This window comes from Chamaea fasciata, unplaced genomic scaffold, assembly GCF_029207755.1.
Source record: "Chamaea fasciata isolate MVZ Bird 193981 ecotype frontalis unplaced genomic scaffold, bChaFas1.0.hap1 SCAF_5, whole genome shotgun sequence".
In the NCBI taxonomy this organism is placed as follows: domain Eukaryota; kingdom Metazoa; phylum Chordata; class Aves; order Passeriformes; family Sylviidae; genus Chamaea; species Chamaea fasciata.
This window is the reverse complement of record NW_027094090.1, coordinates 69,650,005-69,671,685: the sequence shown is the minus strand read 5'-3', so window position 1 is coordinate 69,671,685 and position 21,681 is coordinate 69,650,005. Positions and strand designations below refer to the sequence as shown.

General features: G+C 39.8%; 1 protein-coding gene across 5 annotated transcripts in view; it reads left to right on the top strand.

Moving 5' to 3' along the window:
* The window catches only part of ARHGAP8 (Rho GTPase activating protein 8), a 57,739-nt gene extending 37,647 nt beyond the window's left edge, over positions 1–20,092 (top strand). For all 5 annotated transcript variants that reach the window (XM_066184352.1, XM_066184353.1, XM_066184355.1 and 2 more), the window contains 5 exons: positions 4,098–4,171; positions 9,924–10,001; positions 10,684–10,812; positions 13,227–13,330; positions 19,401–20,092. In XM_066184352.1, the coding sequence (XP_066040449.1) occupies positions 4,098–4,171; positions 9,924–10,001; positions 10,684–10,812; positions 13,227–13,330; positions 19,401–19,598 (583 nt within the window). In that variant the 3' untranslated portion in view covers positions 19,599–20,092. The remainder of the gene's footprint in view (positions 1–4,097; positions 4,172–9,923; positions 10,002–10,683; positions 10,813–13,226; positions 13,331–19,400) is intronic.
* Positions 20,093–21,681: the final 1,589 nt, after the last annotated feature.

Below are 21,681 nucleotides of genomic sequence, written 5' to 3'. Positions count from 1 at the left end.
AAGCAAAGAGAGAGAAATCAGCCAAGAAAACCTAATGACATTTCAGTGCTATGTGTGAAGGCCTTGCGTGGGCAACTGTCTGCTGTCTAGAAATGAGTCATTGGGTGTGTAACGTGTTGCAGTAATTGATCACGTACCCTACCGTGAGAAGTTCTTCTCCCTGGCACTGTGTTCACCAGAATAGATCTCTCTGGAATCTGACATTGCTCTGATCCGACTGAGAGCTATGAATCACTTCCAGAAGCTGTGCTGAGCACGGTAGAAATGCTGTTTCCTTCATCACTTAAGCAGAAGGAGTAAGAAAATACCTAATTTCAAATTGGCTGTAGCACTGCCTGATCCCCAGTGACAGTTTGTGTTACCCAGCTCAGCCCACCGTCCTGGACAAGGCAGGAGAAACATGGATTGCTTGGCAGGATCCAAAAGTGGGGGACAGAGGTGTCATTTCATTGATCCTTGGGCTGGTCTGATTAACATGAAGTAATGTCCCGATAATTTTATGTCACTTTAGGCCCAATGAAGTGAAAGCTGTGTCCCACAATGTGAAATGCTCTGAAAATACACAGCCCACCTCACCCCAGTGCTGTAGAAACAGGGCAGTCCTTTGCATGTGACTGTTTATTCTGTTTTAAAATACCATTTGTCTTGAGAACCTTGTTCATTTTACTGAGAACAGAACCTTTCCTTCAAGGAAAACCGGAATCCTGTAGAAAATGGTAAAAGTGCAGAAACTGTACAACTGTACCTTTTTTTCCCTGGGGAAAAAAAAAGAAGTATGATGTGTAGGGTTTATTATTACAAATTATAGCCTAGTTATTTGTTTTACCTCTCTGACAGATATACTAGTTCTCAACAGGAGCAAGTGCTGTAAATAATCAGTTTGCTATTTATGCACTGAAACAGGAAACACATTTATGGGTAACAATAATAATTAGAGAACATTTTTAAAAAGCTGCCGGGTTGCTATTTGGTTCCTCTGGAGTGAGCAGCTGTAAGAAAGCAAATGCAATCAGTGCAACTTTAGAGAGGCTGAGAATGGGTTCCATGAGCTTAAATTGTCAATAATAAAGATGTAACAGCTTCCAGGCACATTAAAGTCTTGATGATGTTCCCATTTAAGTGAGTTAGGCTTTTGACTGATTTTAATAAAAGCTTCTCTGAGTGTTTAGGGTTTAAATACATGGAATAAAATCCTTCGACACACAGGGAGTGTGTTAGAACTCCCCTTTTAGAAAAGCTGAAATTAATGTGCGGTTTTTTTCCCCCTTACCTTGATTTGCTGCAGGCTTTTCCTCACTGGCATCTAGAACATTGGCCTCAGTACTGGCCTCATCTCCCACCCCCTGTTCTTCTTTAGTCCCTTACTGGGAGATACCATTTCACTGGGGATTTCAACTTTGCTTGCTGTGCAAAGAGACCCTAGAACTTCCTTCCTGGTGTGGTTTATTAGCAAGACCAGTTTATTAATGGGGCTGCACAGGCCCTACATCATTTTATTCCATGTTGCTTCTCTGAGGACTGGGTCATGAACTTGGTCCTGGTGGCAGGAGCTTCTCTCATGAGTGAGTTTTTTCTTGCAAGCAACAGCAAATAATGATAATTTCTAATGTATAAAAGACCATGCTTTAATTCAGGATTATCTGAATTAAATTAACTCCTTGCTGTTAGTCTTTTCTTTCCTGCAGGTGTGTTGCATACATTGTAGAATTTATTTGGTCAAATGTCTGAGATTGTCACATTGTGAACATGGTTTGTGAAATTTGGTTGTATTTTTAAAGCAAAATTTCTGTGTTTGTTTCCAGCAAGGAAAATTCCCTTTTCCTAAGCAGTTCACGTTACATGTAGATACAGCAGTGTCCATGAAGTGATATTAACCCACGCATAGACCATAATTGAATTTTATACACTTTAGATTCTGATACTTAGATTTTGTTGACAAAGAGCAGTCAATGGATTGGTTTGTAGTAAGGCTCACAGAAGGGCTTTGGGCTTATGTCATCCAAACTTGACAGAGGGGTAGAGCTTTCCCAAATACTGCAAGCTTTTAAGAATCGTTGCTTGAAAGGATAGAAACTGTAGCAGGAATTCAGTTTTCTCTTGCCTTTGGTGTGCTGGTGCATCAGTTAGTGTTTAGATGGTGATTAGTTATGAGCTACTCCTTACCTTATGAGGAGATAGGAGTCAGAGTGGTGAGGGGAGGATATGAAAATACTCCGTAAGGGAAGTGAGGTTGTGGTTGGTATAAGGAAATAATCTTTGATTACCAAGATGGAAAGGCAGGATAGGACATAGGATAGTAATCCATAGCAGCAACTTCATTAGTTCTGCAGCTTCCTTTCAGACAGCAGATTGGTCTAATATTGGAAATAGTAGAAAGAGCTCTGGGAACGTTTATCAATGTGTTCATTACAATCACATAGCAACTTGCAGTGTTTTCTATAGCACGTGGGGAAGTGATGCACGAACTGGAGTATGGGAGAATCTGGATAACATGATAGAGGCTTTAGTGCCTGGGAAGAGGTTGGATGGTGAAAGTAGGAAAGAGGAGGAGTAGGACTGGGCAGTGAAACTGTGAATGGAAGAGACTGTACTGGTGAGTGACAGCATTGTGTCCCTGGAGTGATGAATGGAATCAAAATATTTGAATACTTAAAAACCAAATATCATGAAGTGAATTCCCATGTCATTTATGAGTAAGAGAGGCAAAACCACAGGGTCATTCAGTATCTAAGGCATGATCTTGCTCTGAGTCTTCCTGTTGGAGGATCCCCTCACTGCCCCTGTGTGCAAAGCTGGGAGTGACCAACCTCTTGAGCATGGAGACCCAAAGTTAACCAATCTACTTATCTTCTAACTCTTGCCAAGCATCGGGAAAACAAGTAAGGGGGAGAGAGATTTGACAATTTCCCTATCCCTCCATGCTGACCTGGTTGCTGTAACATTCCTTTTGAAGTAGTTTTCACATGCAGTATGAATGCAAAATGTAATAATGGATTGCTCTTTCCGTGCAATGATGTTCCAGAAGTTGTATCAAATACAACTCCAGTTATTATCAGTTAGTTTATACTGATAATTAGTAAGCCTAGATAGAAAGAGAAGAAATCACAGTATTTGGAAAAGAAAAAGGCCTTAAGAATTATTCTCTTCTGCAGGTACAACTTCAGTTGGTAGCACAAAGTCTACTTTAAAATCTGAGGTTGGTCTGTTATTTTGTTGTTCATTACTATAAAATGTACCAGAACACTCAGCAGATACTGACTATCTCTTTTGCCAAACTGCCAAAACCTTTTTTTTTTTTAAATAAGGAAGATAATTACAGAATTTTCTGTTGTCTGGATCCAAAAAATGCTTGATAGTTTTGCCTCAACCGTTCAGTCATGAAAGAGAAAGAAACCTAATTTCAAATTATTAAAAACATTAATAATCTCACTGCATTGCTTTGCCTTCAAAATAAACAGTACAATATCCTTTTAATTATACATACACCGTGGCTTAAAAAGAAACAAATGACAAAGAAAGATCTGCATGATAAAAGTTTCTTGAACTTGCAGCATCCCCTGACCAAGACTTAAGGTGAAGCATTTGCTGTGAACTCCTTCCTCGCCTGGAAACCCTGTTCCACCAAATCTGATCAGAGGTGCCACCATCAGCCTGTTGTGCTCAAGCACAGCTCAGCTGGGACATGCCAGGGGCGGGGAACTAAATTATGCTAAACCACTCTCAAGCAGGGAGAAAGTTGGCTTGGAATATCATTCTGCTGCTCTGTCCTTGCTTCCCTTTCAGCCCAGCAAATAGCACTTATTTATTTCTGGGCACAGGGGCAGTTATACAGCTTTCCTGGCGAGAAATAAGTGTTTAGAAATAGCTCTTTGGATAGGAATCCAAGTCACTCGTTTCAGTTTTTCATTCAGTGCCTGTTAGAGTTCTGTAGAAATCTCTTTGGTACAGGTGCCTTCACTTGTGCAATTTAAAATTAAACATATATGTGCTCTCAGATTTCTCTCAGGTTTTTGCTCAGACTGTTCTGTCCTTTGAGTCTTTGTCTATAAATGCCATTTAAAAGATGTTACTTTTTCTTTTTTTTTCCTCCCTGACAGTATGAAGGACAAAAATAAAGGCGAACTAATCCCCCTAGTGATGAAGGAAACTGTATCCTATCTAAAAAGTAAAGGTGAGTTCTGTGTCAAAAGAGAATGGGTTTTTATAAACAAGAACAATAGTATGAAACTATTTAACACTCAGTGCCTGATACAGCAAAGACTGAAACTACACAGGATATGTTTATATCCTGAGAACTGGAGTGGTGAAACAAGTTGTTGTTTTTGGGTTTTTTTCTCACTTAGGATTAGTTAGGAAGCAGCAAATCTGAGGAGTGTCTTGAAATATGCACCATAAACCCATATAATAGTGTTTGAATCAAGGAGAATTGCCAATAAAAATAAATACGTTCTAGTATTTTTGCTTTCAGTATTTAAATTATATGTGGTTTAATTTGGGTTCATTTTAACTATTTCCACCAGGGTTTGGTCTGAGTTTGAGTTTATTTAAACCCTAAGTGATAAATTACAAACATTTTTAAAAACTGGCACTGAATCGGCTTCACAACTGTAAAGACCAAAGGAGGCAGGCAAGAAAAACATTGCTGCTCAGCTTTATTGCTGATTTTCAAGAGAAACCCTGGCTTCCATTAAGTCAGTGTGAGATAATACACATAAAACTGAGGACAGACTAGATTGACATTTGCCCTCGTTGCTAGGCTATGCTTCTTCGTGTTTTAGTTTATCTCAGGGTAAATAAGAACATTATAAAACTGACCACTTTATTTTGCTGTGTATTTCATACCTTAAATGAACCTTATTAATGATGGGTATGGGAGAATAAGAGAGATGTCCACTGCACCTTAGAGTGTGCAAGTAGTGGAGCATCTGTAGGGATGCTTGTGTACAAAACAGCTGGCTCCTTGCCCCTAAAAATTGCTGATTTAACTTCAAAATACCTGCAGCAGCCAAGGCCAGGTGCTGCTGTTAAGGGTGAAGAGTTCTGCACTAGGTGAAGAGTTCCTAATAGACCTTCTGGAATACCTCGTGGTCCAAATTCGGGATTTCCACTCAGCCCCTTAAAGGGCTTTGGATGTGCTGTTTCCAGAGTGGTGCTGGTTGTGAAAGCTTTGCAGAGGTAGCTTGTACCAAATATTATGGTTGAATACAGGGAATGTAAATAGGTCACTACTAAGAGTGTTGAATGCAAGCGAGTATCGTTGGTGTAATTATAATAGTAAGAGGATAATTAGAGCTTGTGTAGTGTATCAGTGCATCTGCAGATGAAAACCAGATTTTTTTTGTGTGTGTTTTAAATTGTTATGAAACAATCATCCCTCCATATACTTAGTTTATCTTAATAGTTTATCATAATAATCTTCTTCCTTACTAATCACAGGAGTGAAGAGAGCTATAATGAGGATGAGTATGGCACTAATATTATTACCTCTTACATCTGTTATTACCTGGAAATTGAGTGAGAAATAGCCACTAAAATGTCAATTAAGTTAAACTTTTGCCTGTGTATATGAGGAAGGCTTTGTATTCTGGTACTTTCTTGGACCCATTTAAAGATTTTAAAGAAACAGAAGGTTTCTGGCCATCATTTTGTTGTGTTAGTGGCCAAGAACTAGTTATTCTTGCATTGATCTGACATAAAACCTCCATGTCTTGCTTTTGTTCTTTCTGGGTGTTTTGGGTCCTCATGTTCTCATCACTGCTGCACTAGTTTCATATTCTTCTCCCTCAACAATTCCTGAGTCAGCTCAGTTTTCTGAAGCAGCAACGCCAAATGAGCAGTGGAGGAAAAAAAAAAAGAAAGTTATGATGGTTATGGTTTAAGAAACTCCGGGGTTGCCTCATCTTCGTCACTGCAGAATTTCTCCTAGACGAAATGTTTGCCATTCTGAAAGCAGCAATCATCCTTGAGGTTTTTTCCAAACTTTGCCCGCCTTTGGCTAAAATTTCATCTCTTCAGTGCAGTATCAGCACAGCTTGGAAGGGTTGGACTCCAATGTGAGGAGACTTCTTGTCCTACTTTGTGCATCTTCAGAAATCAGTGGCATAGTAGTGCTGGCCACCGATACGTAGTCCAGTTCAAACACTTCTTAGCTGAACTATCTAATTTTTTCCCCCAGCTCTCAATCATTCTGTGCCCTCAGGAAGGGGGTGTCCAGGGCTCTGTCAACATTATTTTCCAGCCAAGCCCAGGTTTGCTCAGAGCTGTGATATACCCTATCATAAAGAGATTTCCACAAACCAGATTTCTAAAGAGAGATTCCTTGTCAGGTGGAGTGTTTTTTGACATTCTCAACCAGCTGATTCTTGAAAGCCAAGGACCTGCCATGCCAAGGGTGTTGAGTAGTATGTGATAGACATGCATTTTTTTGCACTTGATTGTAGGCTTGCAGGTATCTGTTGTACCTGCTGTCTGCTGTGATTTTTACTCTTTCTATAAATCTGGAATATCTCAGTTGTGCCATCTCCAGCAAGTGCTGGCCCTGTGGGTTGCTGACAGCCCCGGGAGGGTGACTGGCAGCATTCTTTGCACTCCAGACGTGGCCGTAAGCACAGCGAAAGCTTCAGTTTGTCTTCTGGAAGTGACAAAAATTCACTGTCATTGCCCTGTTTCATTTGATTTTGGCAGAGTTTTCAGCCTTGCAGAGTTAGCAGGAAGTGGGATTTGGTTTTCACCCAAGGTGCAGTAGTTCCATGCAGTAGTTCCACTCTTTCTTCCATTGCTACATCTTCACATCTGTGTACTTGAAATCAGTTTTGAAAACTCTTAGTTAGATCACAGAAGCTTTTGCAAAATCCTGCTTCATCAGAAGAGTTAGGATTTCTTGAAATATCAGTGACCCTGTGGCATCCCTTAAGTCCATTCTCCACTCAGACTCTTATTTCTTCAGCAGCTCTGGTGCAGGAGCTGTGCTGCTATTCAGAATATGCACCTGCAGTGACAGAAGGAATTCAGATGCTCACTCTTTGCCATTTCTCTTCTGAAAGCAGACAAATTAACAAAGGTTTTTGATGCCAGCAGCCCTCAAATCAAAGATGATTGAAAGAAAAAGAATGTAATTTTCTTGTCTGCCTTTCCTTGACAAGTTTCCAGCAATGTGACAGCATGTGTTGCTTTAATTTATCTTTATCAGTTTTGATTTTCTGTGTCTTTTTTTGTGGGACAACAAAAAAGGGGGGGCAAGTAGGAGGAGAGCTAAGCGTTTTTAGCAACAGCAAACAAATGCAGAGTGTGACACAGTTGTGTCATGGCACTGTGAAATTTTGTCTACACTCGTGAAAGCCATCTTATTTCAATGTGGAATGAAGTGCATGCCTGTTTTTATTTATGATTACTAACATATAAATACTTACTTATGATTGCATTCTCAATCACAGAATCACTACTGAATATCGATGGCTTCTTCACTAGTCATATACTGGTTTTTTTTCTGTATAGCACTTAATCTTTAGAAAAAAATTATATCCAGGGTGGATATTCTGTATAGACTGTGTTTTTCATGCTATTCATTGCAAAATAGCTCAACCTGTACACGCAGGAAAAAAATGTCTTTTTACAGAGACAGCTGTAAGGGTCATGCTGTAAACAGGATTTGATCAAGGAACACTGCTGACAAAAATTAAACAGACTGCTACAAAATTATTCCTTGATAGGACAAAAATGAATGCTTTGAGATGTAATGATCAGGATTGCCTTCAGGCAATTTTGTTTTCTCATCCTGTGACTCAGGTGGTTTTAGCGTGCATTTTGTCTGCAAAAAGGAAGACACAGTGATTAATTTTCTTTCAGTCTGTATGAGTTGTGTTGGCTTAATTGTGGTAGTTCTAAGACTCTTGCTGTTGCAGTTCATTTGCTGTAGAAGAATATGGCTTTTTCACTTTCCACCACGTTTCTTTTTCCCTAAGAATTGCACTAACCTACACTTAATTATGTGTCCTGTCATTTGGCTGGGTTGCCCACAAATGCAAAAAGCACTGGGTGTATTTACTTTGGTACTTGGCTCGTTGCCACCTGTGATCCAGCAAATTGCTGTGTATTGATTCAGTTTCACCTGGCATGGTAAAGGTGTTCTGGAAGAAGCACAGATATTGCCACTATCCCAGCTTTTTGCAGATGAAGATAAAAGTTGCTTTTCCCTCTCCAAAAACATAACCAGCAAGAGCTTAGTGTTACGTGCCATTACAGTAACATTGATGGGATGCAGAGCCAGACAAGTACAGCTGTTGTCTGTGCTACAAATAAATGTCTTTAATAAGACTCTTGAAAGCTTAGCCAATAAAGACATAAACCTGTTAATAATTGATATTTATTACATTGTAGTCCTTACAGCGAGATTCACACCAGATAGAAACATTAATTATTAACCCAATTCCTGCAAACCAAATTGGAAGTGTTTATGGATATCCTTTTTCTGAAAGAGTTGTGTGTACAGAACACCTCTAGTCCACTGACAACCAGCATAAAATTCCGCAGATTCTCAGGAAACAATTGCTGAGGGCAGCGCCTTGACGAGCTAACAGTTCCCAGCTGCTGCTTCCCAAACTGTTTTTAGACAGGTTGCACTATAAATCTAATGGAGCAGTTTTACTGCAGTGATGTTATTTGCTGTAACTTTATTTAAGTGAAACACGATCTGATGGAGAGTAAAGCCAGGGGTCAAATATATCATACTCGGTTCCTTTAGTAACCACCCCTGTTAAGAAGCTTAGATATTGTAGTTTGAGATGTCATACTCCTTCCAGGATTGAGTGCATGGGCTAAAATTTTAATGTTCAATTCAACAGGCAAGGGCACATATTCCTAGGAAGTAACTAGGAGCAGTGTTCAGCTGAACTCCAGCCAAACCTCTGAATCTAATCAGTGGAGTGCTTTCAAGCAGGGCTTGAGGTCCTCGGCAAAAGTCCCTGAAACTTGTCTATGAAAATGTACTTCAGTGGTATCTTATCAGTTCTTTTAGTATATTGACCTAAATTCATGTGAACAATGCTAGGTGATGGGTTCATTAAGGAGTTTTGTTACTATTTATTGACTTTTCATGTATGAAATACATCTGCGACCTGAGTGAATTTGCAAGAATGATTGAGTACCCTTCATTAATGTGTGACTCAGTTTTTCTAGAACACAGTAAAGATTCTTGATCATGCAAACAAACCCACATGTGCTCATAGTTTAAATACTCAAATATTTCGGTCTGGTTACTTACCTGCATGAAAAAACAAAAAAGTCAATCTGGTCTTCCTCAGTCATACATAGAAACATAGAGTAGAGCCTCCAAGGCTGTGGGGAGTCTGCCAGCCTTCTCAAAACCGCAATTTTAGGTTTTGTCAGACCAGCACCGACTAATACTTTAGATTACTCTGCTTCCAGTAGGAATTTCCAATTCAAACAACATGTGATTGAAATTACATTATGTGCTGGGTGTGTGGAACAGAGTAAACTGGAAAGAAGGAAAGGGAGAGGGAAATGAGAGTTTTACCAAACTCAAAAAGCAAGAAGCACCGCAAGTCTCAAGAAAAGTATCAGTTCTTGGCCCCATCCTATTTTGCGTAATAATTGAGATAAATAATTTACCTTGAAAACCGAGGTCCAAATGAGATCTTTTTTCAACATTTTTCTTCGCTAGATGAAGTCAGATTTCAGTTGGTCCACAGTGTTAGATAGACATCTTTCAGGAGATTAATGATAAATAATTCAGAACTGCCTCAAGACTAGAATCAGGTATTTCAAAATGCCATGGGCAGGCAGAGTGTTGAGTCCCAATGCCTTCCAGAGAGATGGAAGGAGCAATGGTCTGCACCAAAATACCTTAAAACAGTTTCTTTTTAAAATTTGTTATACAGTTGTTTAATTTTTAAATTATTTTTCAGGACTCCAAGTAGAGGGCCTGTTCAGGAGGTCAGCCAGCATCCAGACTATCAAAGATGTGCAGAAGCTCTACAATCAGGGTAAGCTGTCATCACACCATTGCCAGTAGCAGTGTCACTGCTTTGTTCATCCTGGTTTGGTTGGTGAAGCAGAAACGCAGTTTCTTGCAATTAATTAATCAAAGCCATTTCTAACATAAAATAATACAAGCACTAGTAGAGAAACCTGGGAGATAGCAATAGGCACTTAATGCTTACTGAATCCCAAGTCATCTCTTGATGTCATACCAGAGCTGTAAAAAAATGTGTAACAGCTAATGAGGTTTGAGTCAAAAAAGGTATATTTTTTCACAAAAAAAATATATTAAAAAATATTGAGTCTATGCACTTGACTGTAATAAAGTGCATACTTACTAAGGTACAGAGTCTGTGTATCATCTTGCCTCTGGTTATGGCAAAGAGATATAATTTTATCTAATAATTTATGAAATGTAGTGAAGAATTTTGAAAGTCACTGACTTCCCCGTGAAGTCATTTTATGGATTGCCTTTATGGGGAAAACCTCTTTGAGGAAAATTAATAAATTTATTCCTATGCAAAGGGAAAATGCAAAAATAAAATATCAGGAGTTACCAGCAGCAGAAGGCCAAGAGATTTTCTGTTCAAAAATCTTGAAACAGTTTTCAAGGAGTAGTTTGAAGAAAAAGTAAAACATATAATTGAACAGCCTTTTTGCTTCTTCTTCTTCTTCTCCTCCTTTTAGGTAAATCTGTGAATTTTGATGATTACCATGATATCCATATTCCTGCTGTTATCCTGAAGACTTTCCTTAGGGAGCTCCCTCAGCCATTGCTAACATTCGACTGTTATGATCAAATCCTTGAAATCACCAGTGAGTGTGTATATATACATATTGGTTTGTTTGGTTTGAGTTTTGTTTTGTTTTTGTTTGGGGTTTTTTTTGTTTTTGTTTTTTTGGGGGTTTGTTTCTTCGTTTGTTTTCTTTTGTTGGGTTTTTTTTTTGTTTGTTTTTCAGCGCAACTATTCCCATAAGATAACATCCTGGGGAATAAAGGATCTAAAGCTATGAATTATAAAACTTTATTTCTGTAGCCTTTGTCGGGGAGTAGGAGTTTATAATGCCAGTTTATAATGCCCTTTACTATCAGATATCAGAATATCTGGGAGTTAGTACCTACTTACAGAGAATGAGATTTTGCCATCCAGGCTATAGCCAAGCCATCAGGGAACTCAGAGGGATGCATTTTCCAAATCAAGGATTCATCTGTTCACACAATACCTCAGGGCATTCTGAAGAATAGGTGTGTTCACAGGAAGGTGGTGGGAATTGAGGGACTAAGGATTGTCACTCGGAACTGGAAAGAATAGGGGAAATCTGGAAAACGGATGTATAAATGTTAATTTTTACTGAATTAATCTTGTCCTGACTTTCTGGATGTGATATTTTTACTTTTTGAGAGAGTAAAAAATGTGAATGAGTCTGAAAATAATCTGAGGGAAGTGCATTGTCGAGGAACACTGGAAAGTTTTGCTTGGCTATGTGCCTGTGATGTACATTCATCTCTCGTAATTGTTGTTTACTTGCATTCTCAGTTTTACAAAATATTTTGAAGAGTGGAGTTTAAAAGAACTACTCCTTGGGCTTTCCTGTGTGCATGCAGGGTGATGTCTGCTGTATTTTACTGGTGCTGGGGTGATATCCCAATTTTAAAGGATCTTAAGCTTAAGAGCCAAGCTGGACCACAGCAAAGTGCATACACAGTGAACACAGTGCAGGAGGCAGCTTTGAAGAGGTGTGATCACAGACAGTGATCACAGTCTTGGGATGCTTTGAAAATTCTCATTCTGTCCTCTGGAAGTGTGTTTGTGTGTGATGTATCTATTGCGTATCTTAACCTGAAAACCCAGAAATGCAGTATTTCTGCTTTACAGCAGTCTGAAGTGATGGTGAAACTTTGCTCTTTACTGTCTCATTTGAATTTTTAAAGTGTTATTGGTGGGAGCCGTGAAATAAATTAGCTGAGTGACAGACTTAAAAATTAATAAAACCTTGAAGTTTATAAAAAGATAAGTATAAAAGTATATATAAGTATATATATAGTATGTATAAGTATATACAGGTTTACAGACATAAAAAAAGTGTAAGTTTGTAAACTTACAAATATAATAAACTTAGAAAAAGTTTATAAACTTATGTTAGAAGTTTATAAACATAAGGAAGTTTATAAAAGTTTCATGACCTTTGGTCATGCAAACCCCAAGCAAGATTTCTTTTACCCGGGATTGCTACACTTCCTGCATAACTCAGTCTGCAGAAGGCTGACAAAAATACTTCTTGGGACACAGACTAGTGTGTTTTATGGGAACTGGTAGTTTTGCAGTAGGAAAAATGTCACCGCAGTTTATCACAGTAAAGGTTCATGCATTTAATTCCGTGCTTTAAGAACACTTGAGGTGCTGAAGTTTTGTGCATGCACACACATCCACGTGCAGAACTCTGAGGGAGAGAAAGAGAAATGCAACAGATGCAGAAGAAGTATCAGCAAAAATGGTCTGCTTTAGGTTAGGCATGATTGGCATCATCAGATCTTGCTCCACATTGGTGTTAAACTTATAGTACTGAAATAATTACAATATCCCGGGGGGGAAAAATAGTAACTTGGTACAGTATTTGAAATGTGAGTGTCAGTGCAATTCTCACTTGGATTGTCTAGATGATGGAAGAAATTTTGGGGTCCAGTTCTGGTTTTGCCCATCTGTAGAAATGAACCTGCTTAGGTTCATCTCTAGAAAATTCTCAGCCACTCAGATGCCCATCTCATAAATTTTTTGCCAAGACAAAAGAATTTCCTGCAGAGTGACAAAAGTGGGGTTTTTTTCAGTTAGTAGATTACCAAAATAGCATTTCGAGCAGGGCTATGTCTCTGCAAGAATAAAATCGGAGAATAAAAAGTAGATGCCTCAATTCAGTGCATGGAGAGATAATGAGATTCAAATCAAGACCTTTCCTGCGCAGAAAAAGATTATTTTGGCTGTTACTTTTGCTGCATTGAGAAAATATTCTGGACATCTGGCTTAATCTTAGCCAGATACATGCTAATACAAAATATGACAGAGGCATTCATAGGAGTAACCCTCACTATCACAGTGGTTGTGGTTAGTAGAGCTGAATTTTGTGATTAGTTTCACAGATGATTATAAAGTAATTACAGCAGATATAAATAAGGTATTATTTCCTGGTAATATTGTGATGCTTCAGAGTTAAGAATGACTTTGACATTGCAGGTGTGGAGAGCTGTTTACGAGTCACCAGATGCAAAGAAATCATTCAAGGGCTTCCTGAACACAACTATGTTGTTCTGAAATATCTGATATGCTTTCTCCATATGGTGAGTATGGGCAAAATTCTCTAAATGCTCAAAATTTCTAAATCTCCTCTTGTGAATTCAAAATCTAACATCTCCACAGAAGGCAAAATGGAATAGTTTAGATAGTCGAGTGAGGTGGTTGTGCAGTACTTTGATCTACTCCCCTAGACCAAATTTGGGGTACAGAACCCTCCAGCTGGGATACGAAGCAGTGCTAAGCTGTAGTCTGGCCATCCCTTCACCATGAAATTCTTTAGATGCATGAAAACTCTTGTGCACATTTAAATTAACTGTGCCAGCCCTGGTGTATTTACAGGTCTTGTTCTTCCACTCCACATTCACAACAGTTGGGTTTTTTAAATTTAGTTTTGTGGGGGTTTTTTATCCTATTTTGGAGTGAAAAAGAAACATGGTTGTATAATATTAGATGCTGGAGAAAACATGGGTGAAATCACCAGTTTTCCCTGAATCTTGGGCAACTAAACCACCAAATAAATTAGTGGTATTTTAGAAAATTATGTAATATTAATAAGTTTTAGAACAAACATCAGAAAAATATTTCATATTAAATCTTTAAAATAGCATTTTCCTTTTTAAAATAGCCATTCATTACTAATGTTAAATGAAAAACTTAGAAGGCAAGGATTATTTTTATGTTTCCCCTTTTCTGTCAAAATACTAGCAAAAAGCAAGATTAAAGGATAAACACATTGATATAACCAGCTGTTGCTGTAATACCCACGTGCTCATTTACTGTTGCCTAGCTGAACTCTAAAGCTATTAAGGAAATCCTCATTTACTATTATTTTAGCAACTGAAATCTCTCCTCAATGTTATGAATCATGTAAGTGACTTTGTTCCAGTAATAGATGCATCATCTTAATGCACTTCTTAGAGCTGAGCACTTGATGTGTTAATGAGGTGTGCAAAAGTACCACGCAGTATTTTCTGTAATGGGGCAACAGAATAAAGCATTATTTTTGAGTAGGCCTTATTATGTCAAGCACAGCATCAAGTGATACTAGTGCTCACATCTGCAATTTCTGCTGATCCATAGGTTTTTTTCCTTAATGTCTCAGGGAGTATTTGCATTTGGAAAGGTCAAGGGAACAAGAAACATTCTCAGAGCTAGAGATTTCTATTCATTGCAGATCGGTGTGCTGCACAAGCTTCCACAATTCATACTTTAACAATAATCCTAGTTTTTACCTGCAAGCATCAACCTTCTGCCTTGTATATAAAAGGCAATTTAATTGTTCCATGAGCTGAGTTTTGAGTAGTGCAAGAGGTACTTGTACCAATTTCATGAAGTGGGATGAATTGTAATCACTAGATACAGGTTTTGAACACTCCAAGTTTGATACAGGCTTGTGAAAGAAGAAAAAAAATCCCTATTTTCTCCGCAGTCGCAACCACCTTGCTTCCTTCTAGTCCAAGACTGCGACAGCAAGACAGCACAACTTGTACAGAAATAACAGACTTGAATTTCAAAAACAGGTCCAATTTCCTTAACTTTAGATTAGTAGTGATTTTGCCAGTAATGATCCCAGTGGTGAAAGGTATAAATCAGCCAGCCCATCTCTAATTTGCAGTCCACCTGGCTGCTAGAGAAGGACTTGCTGGGTCCTCTTGAAGCTGGAGTGGACTGAGGTCCCTTGGCAGAAATGGGTAACCAGGAGCAAGGGGGAAAGCAAAGCCCTGTTTTCACAAGCTCTACTCCCTGAATCGTGCCTGTGAAGCATGTCTGTGCTTGCTCAGATGATTTTGGGAGAGATGAGTGTGCACAAGTGTGTTGCACAGGCCCTGCGTTGCACTGCCAGTGGAGTAGATTTATCACACATGCACGTGCAAACTTAAAAGGCTCAAAGAAGTCTCCTTGCAAAGAAAATTACTTGGCAAAATCTGAGGGCTCCAGGTATCCAGCTCTGATGCCAAAAATCATTTAGTAGGAAACTACAGTTGTATATAAACTATATGTTTTTCCATGACAGTCTAAGGCTAAAGAAGCAGGAGAATCTGTAGAGGCTTACATTTTCCCTACCTGCTGCTGAGTTCTGTCCCTGCAATCATGCCTGATGTGGGGGAAGGCTGGATGGCTTTCCTGAAGGAGCCATTGCAAAAACTTGCCGAATTCAAATTGTCAAACTGGACCAACTAGAAAATGGACAAGGTTTGGGGCCCATGAGCTTTGCTTCAGATCTGTAACCAAAGGAGCAAATTTAAAACCAAATGCAAACTGTAATAAATTGCTTTGAATTATTGTTTTGTCTCAACCACTTGTCCAGTTGAAAAATATAATTACCTTCAGTAAAGCTTGGAGGTGGCTGGAGATGATGGGGCACATTGGGAAGGATCAGATGACTAAACCTCATGGAGCAGATAGAAGTTGGCACATCTGCAAAGTTGCTGACAGTGGGTGGTAGAAACTTAAATTTCAGTCAGTTTGTGGGGGTGTTTTAATATCTAGTAATTTTCTTTTGAAAGTGTTTTGCAGAGTTCCTTTCAGCCTTGTAATTGAGACACCAAAGAAATGGTGATGTTGCTATATTTTTTAAAACATAGTAGTAATTGGCTGTTTCTACCCTCTGTATTTTGCAGTTTAGGTTCATTAGGTAGTGTAGTGGCTGCTTCACTCCTCTGGTATCCATGGATCACAGAACTAGCAAGGTTGGAAGAGACCTTCAGGATCAAGTCCCACCATCAACCCAGCATCCCCATAATCACCCCTAAACCATGTCCCAAGTGCCACATCCAGACACCTCTGGAACACTTTCAGAGACAGTGACTCCACTACTGCCCAGGGCAACTTATTGCAGTGCTTGACCACTCTTCTAGTGATTTTTTTTTTTTTTTCTGTCACAACTTGAGGCTGTTTCTTCTAGTCCTTTTGCTTGACGCATGGAAGAAGAGCCCGACCCCCACCAGGCTGCACCTTCCTGTCAGGGAGTTGTAGAGAGTGAGAAAGTCCCTCTAAGCCTCTTTTTCTCCAGACTGAGGGCCCCCAGCTCCCTCAACTGCTTCTGGTACTCCAGACCCTTGCCCAGCTCCATTCTTTTCTCTGGACGTGCTCCAGCCACTCAATGTCTTTCTTGTCATGAGGGCCCAGAACTGCCCTTGGGACTCAAGGTGTGGCCTCAGCAAAGCCAACAGGGGGACAGTCCCTGCCCTGGTCCTGTGGCCACACCGTGGCTGGGACAGCCCAGGTGCCATTGGCCTCTTGTCCACCTGGCCACACCTGGGCTCATATCCAGCTACTGTCACCAGCACAGCCTTTTCCCAGTTTTCCAGCCCTTCTGCCTCAGCGTAGAGCTGCAGGGGGTTGGTGCGGCCCAAGGGCAGGACCCAGCACTTGCTCTTGTTGAACCTCAGACCGCTGGCCTCAGCCCATCTCTGTGCAGAGCCTTCCTGCCCTGCAACAGATCAACATTCCTGCCCAGTTCAGTGTCTTCTCTGAATTGACCGGGTGTGCACTTAATCTCCTCATCCAGATAATCAATAAAGACATTAAACAGGACTTTCCTCAGTCCTGAGCCCTGGGGACACCACTTGTGACCAGCCACCAAATGAATCCATGGGTGCAGGGATGAAAATATGTGGTATCAAAAATCATCACAATTTTTCTAAGAGGAGCTGGATATTTATTCTGGGAATAGTGAATATGTGTGTTTTGCGTTTGGTGATGTGGCACTAAAACTTCAGTGTTTGTTCCCAATGATGATTTTTGCAATGCGCATGTTTTATCTTTATAAATTACTTCCTTACAGTATAGGCTGTCATTACTTAATGATTTTTCTACAAAAATGTTTCAGTGAAAGGGGGAAAAAACTAAACAAAGTGGAGCTGTGTAGTTCTTTGTAGTGATCCTTTCCTGTGATCAGATGATAGCTATAAGGACATGATTTAGGTCTTTGGAAAATTCCATTGGCTCATCAAATTGACAGAGCATGTATTTTCAATTGAAACAGAGATGACAGTTACTAACTTTATGAGGGAATCAAAGGAGTCAAGGGGGTTAGTTCCAAATGCGGAATGTGCTTTTTTAGTTGTTTGTTTGGGTTTTTTTGTTTTGGTTTTTTTTGTTTTGTTTTGGTTTTGTTTGTTTGTTTTTTTTTGTTAGCTAGAATGTAGCTTTGGGTGTAGCTATTCAGGGGGGTAGCCCATGTAGATGTCGACAAACTGCATGCTGTCCTTACAGGCCCTAGTGCTGGAAGAACACATCAGCTGCTTGTGGTGGTGTAGATGGAGTAGATGTGTTCATACCCTTTGAGAAAGAAATCCGTCCCTGAGAGTAGTGAGGGGGTTGAGATGGTGGGAAGCCTGATCCCTTTGGGAAGGGGTGAAGTCAGTACCACTAGTGTGGCAAGGTTTCCTTGTGTCGCAGTAGAGAGGGACAAGACACCTATTTCTTCATGCACGATAGCCAATCTCTATTCTTCACAGCCCATATTTATATGGTTTTCTAAAGGCATTGTGTTTAATTATAATTGGTTAATAACTTACTGCAGGTCAGTTCATTGGTTAGTAGTTGCCAGTGTACGTGTTTGTCAAAGTCTTCCTTTTCTAAAGACGTTAACGTTCTTGTCTCATGGGTAAAGAATGATTTCTCATGGGTAGATGTCTTTCTTCTCACAGGTGCAAATTCCTTTCTCATGGGAAATTTCAGGCCGGCTGTTAGCTGTACTTAGCCAAAGTTGCAGGCCTGAGCCATGATTTTACCAGGGTAACAAAGCTCTTATTTTATAAGGCTTTACCTATATGCGACATCCTTGCTTGCAGCTTTTGGTGAGCCGGTGAAGATTGTTGTGTAGAGTTGGATTCAGCTGCACACTTTTTCTTGCGTCTGCTAAGGAAAAGATTGCTGTGTATTTTTGGAATGAAGCAACATTGCCAGGTCTCCCTAGAGCTCCTAAGTCTTCCCCATTAATGGCTCACAGATAAGCTTTAGTGAAGCTCTGCCTCAGTTGAGAAAATCACTGTTTCATTTTATCTTCAGAATTTTCTCTAAGAGGACAAGTTGTGTTGTGGGTATTTTTGTTGATCATTTCAGTGCTGTCTTCTTGAAATGTCTACCAAGTGGTGGCAGGTGGGAAGACATGGTTTGATCTTGGAGTTGGGAACGTTCTTTGAAATAGTTAACCTGAGGAGAAAAAATTAGATACAGCAAGTCAGTGTTATTGCTTTGAGCTGAAACGTTGGCCTTCCAAAGCAGCAGCTGGATTAAGATACGTGTTTCAAGCAGAGCTTGAAGAAGCTCCTGTGGAGTGGAAGGTGTCAGGAGCACTCCCAAAAACTGGATGAATACAGCTGCAACAGGTTTGGCTCCTTCCAGCCTCCAGTACGATACCACATGCTCTTGTGCCATTCCGGAGTACCTGCCCTATCTAAAGTTAAGGTACACTTTCTTAGGGTACAGAACTTTCTTGTGCTGTAGAAAACATAGTGTGGTGGGCTGTGGCTCTCATGATATTTTAGACACTTTCCACTGAAAGAAACACCAAAAAAAAAATACAGTCTTTGATCCCCAGTGTACAATATTACAGAGTAAATGCAGCCTGTATAAGCCACCAAGGGCCAGAATGCAGCCTCCAACCTTGTCACATTTCTTAGTATGCAAACACCAGTTCATTGTCGAGCTACCAGTTCTGTGTCTCCTTGTTAACAGAGTGCTCACTGTTCTTATCATTTTCCCTCATCAGTTATTTTGGTACTAGCTTAGCTTTTGCTACATTGCTGTGGTATAACGACCTCTTGTTTGAGCTGATCTCATCTGAAGCAGATTAAATTTCTTTATGCTTGTTTTTCTCCACCCCAGCAGACATAACAGGAGATTCAATGATGGAAGGATTGAAAACCATTAATTTTCTCGGATAAGGAAAAAGTCCAGCCTTTTTGGTTGCTCTTGTGTTATACTCAAAGGAACAGCCTTCCAGTGTAGCTCTAGGGTTCATAGCTCTAGGCTGCCTCATCAGCCCTGAAGTTAAGAAACCAGTGATGTACCCTACTCCCCTCGCTGGTTCCTCATCAGTACAGGATCATGTCTTGTCTCTTGTCTCCTGTCTGCATCAACCTCTGCATGCTTATGTTTTGCCAGGTTTCACAGGAGAGCATCTATAACAGAATGACAGCATCCAGCCTGGCCTGTGTCTTCGGTTTGAATTTGATCTGGCCGTTGAAAGGAACCACCTCCCTGAATGCTCTGGTGCCTGTGAATCTCTTCACTGAACTGCTGATAGACTTCTACACGAACATATTCAACTCCCGGACAGTGCCTGGTGAGATCTTACCTTAATGCTCTCAGAAGGGAAAATGGAATAAGGCTGCCTGAGGGAAAGGTCTCTTGGATGGGACCTCTCTATTTAGGGCTCTCCTGTGAAAGAAAAATTCAACCCAGAGTAAAGTTTCTGTATCTTTCCAAATACCAAAGAAGCTGGGAGAAGACTGGTGCCCCGTATGTTGCCATCCCATGGGGAGAATACGGACATGAACATTCAATGACTAACAGATCAGAGGGGATCCCCTTACCAAACTTGGGCAGCTGACAAAAACTGGTATTTTAAAAAACCCCATGACACTACATCCCAGTCTGTCATTTCTTTGAGGATCTGGAGACTTTATTATATGACATTATTTTCTGCATGGGCAGAGGTGATTTCTGTACCACTTCTGAATGTACACCTTCCTTTTATTTTTTGTGGTTTTTTTTTCTTTTCTACTTTTTGTTTGAATACAAGTTTATTAGGATTTACCTTATTAAGTTAATAAAGGTGGAATCAATTTTTAGGATATGAATGTTTTTGAGCAATTTTTCCATACACTTAAGTATTGTCTTTTACACAAAGAGGTGTGGGCAGTTGTGCCATGCCATGTTGACAAGTGCCACTAAGAATAAAATGTTTCCTGCGTAATTTGAAATGTGCAGACAGCTAACTAATTATGCTTCCAAATATCTAATATATGGAGTTAATCACTGTAGCTGCACATGCAAAGTGTGTCAAAGTTTTTTTCTTAAAAGTTCAAATGAGGAGCAGCAATCCTCAAAATTGTTGGAGTTTTCCTCTAAATTCTTGGAATTTTAATCACTCATTATATTGGTGAGTGCATAATACAGAATACAGACTAACTTTGAGTACCTCCAGTGTTTGGACTGCATTGCTTTTGCAGATTGAGTTGATAAAAATTTCAAATTTCCTTAAGAAGCAGTGAGAACAGCAACTTGGATAATATACCTATTATCATTTTTACACATTGAAAATCTGTTATTAGTCCCAGTGTGAATACTTAGCCAGCATAGAAGGAGAAATGTCAGTGTTTTCTTTCTAACTATGCTGTGAGTATTGCTTGTGTTTGTTGGACTCTAACAATCTGCTATTTCATTGTTTAACACTGTTTGGCATGTGTTAAACAAGTGATCATCATAGTTGCCTGCAGAGCAAAAGATAATTAGCCAGCGTTAAAAAAGGTATGTGGTGTTTTCCCTAATGCTCTGGCCTTCCTGCTTCTGTGCACAGCAAATGAAACAGAGGGAGTATTTAGATTGCAGTAAAAGTAACAGTCTCAGGAGGACCTTCTCCTCTGCAAACACAGCCACTTTTTATCTCACAGGTTTTAGTGAGCTGAGGGCTTGTGCTTCTGTCCTTCCTCTTGGTAGCTGGAAATTTCCAGCCTGTGTGAAGAGTGCAACAAAATCTTGTCACAGAGGGTGAAGAGGATTTGTTCTTGTCTCAGGAAATAACCAAATATTCAGGAGGCTGTGGAATGCTGGGTGTGCCAGGCCTTCATTTGCCCAGTAGGTGTCATCTGTAGCATTAGGCAGTGATTAAAATTTGAAAAATAGAGGCTTTAGAACAAGATGGGTTAGGACCAACTTCTGATGGCACAGCTGCATGTTTCCTCCTATTCCTCAAGTGTCATAAAGACAGCATGTGGCTTTTGAATATCTGTAAGCAATAACCACCTATGACTCCCATTTAAATATAAAATCTGGCACATTACACACGGAATAAATAACAAGAATTCAGGACTGTTACAGTTCAGCAAAATGAGATTGCCAAGGACAAAACTATCATAGTTTCATATTGCAACTCATCAGCTTTACATCTGCGTGAGAGCCTCCTAGCCTTGTTGTATTGAAACTCAAACATAGTTATGCTCAGCATTGCTCAACAACTTAGTTCTGTACATCAGCACCCTGTTTTGGCAGGGGAGGGTGTTGGCCTCTGGGAATTAACAAAGCCACAGTATTCTGCCACCCTCTGACTTTGGTCAAAATACATAATGTTAGTTTCACTGTGTGTAAAAAAAATAAAGGAGCACTTGGCATTAGAAGAGTTCCTTGGGATTAAATACTGGTAAAGCCTATCAAAGGGTTGTTT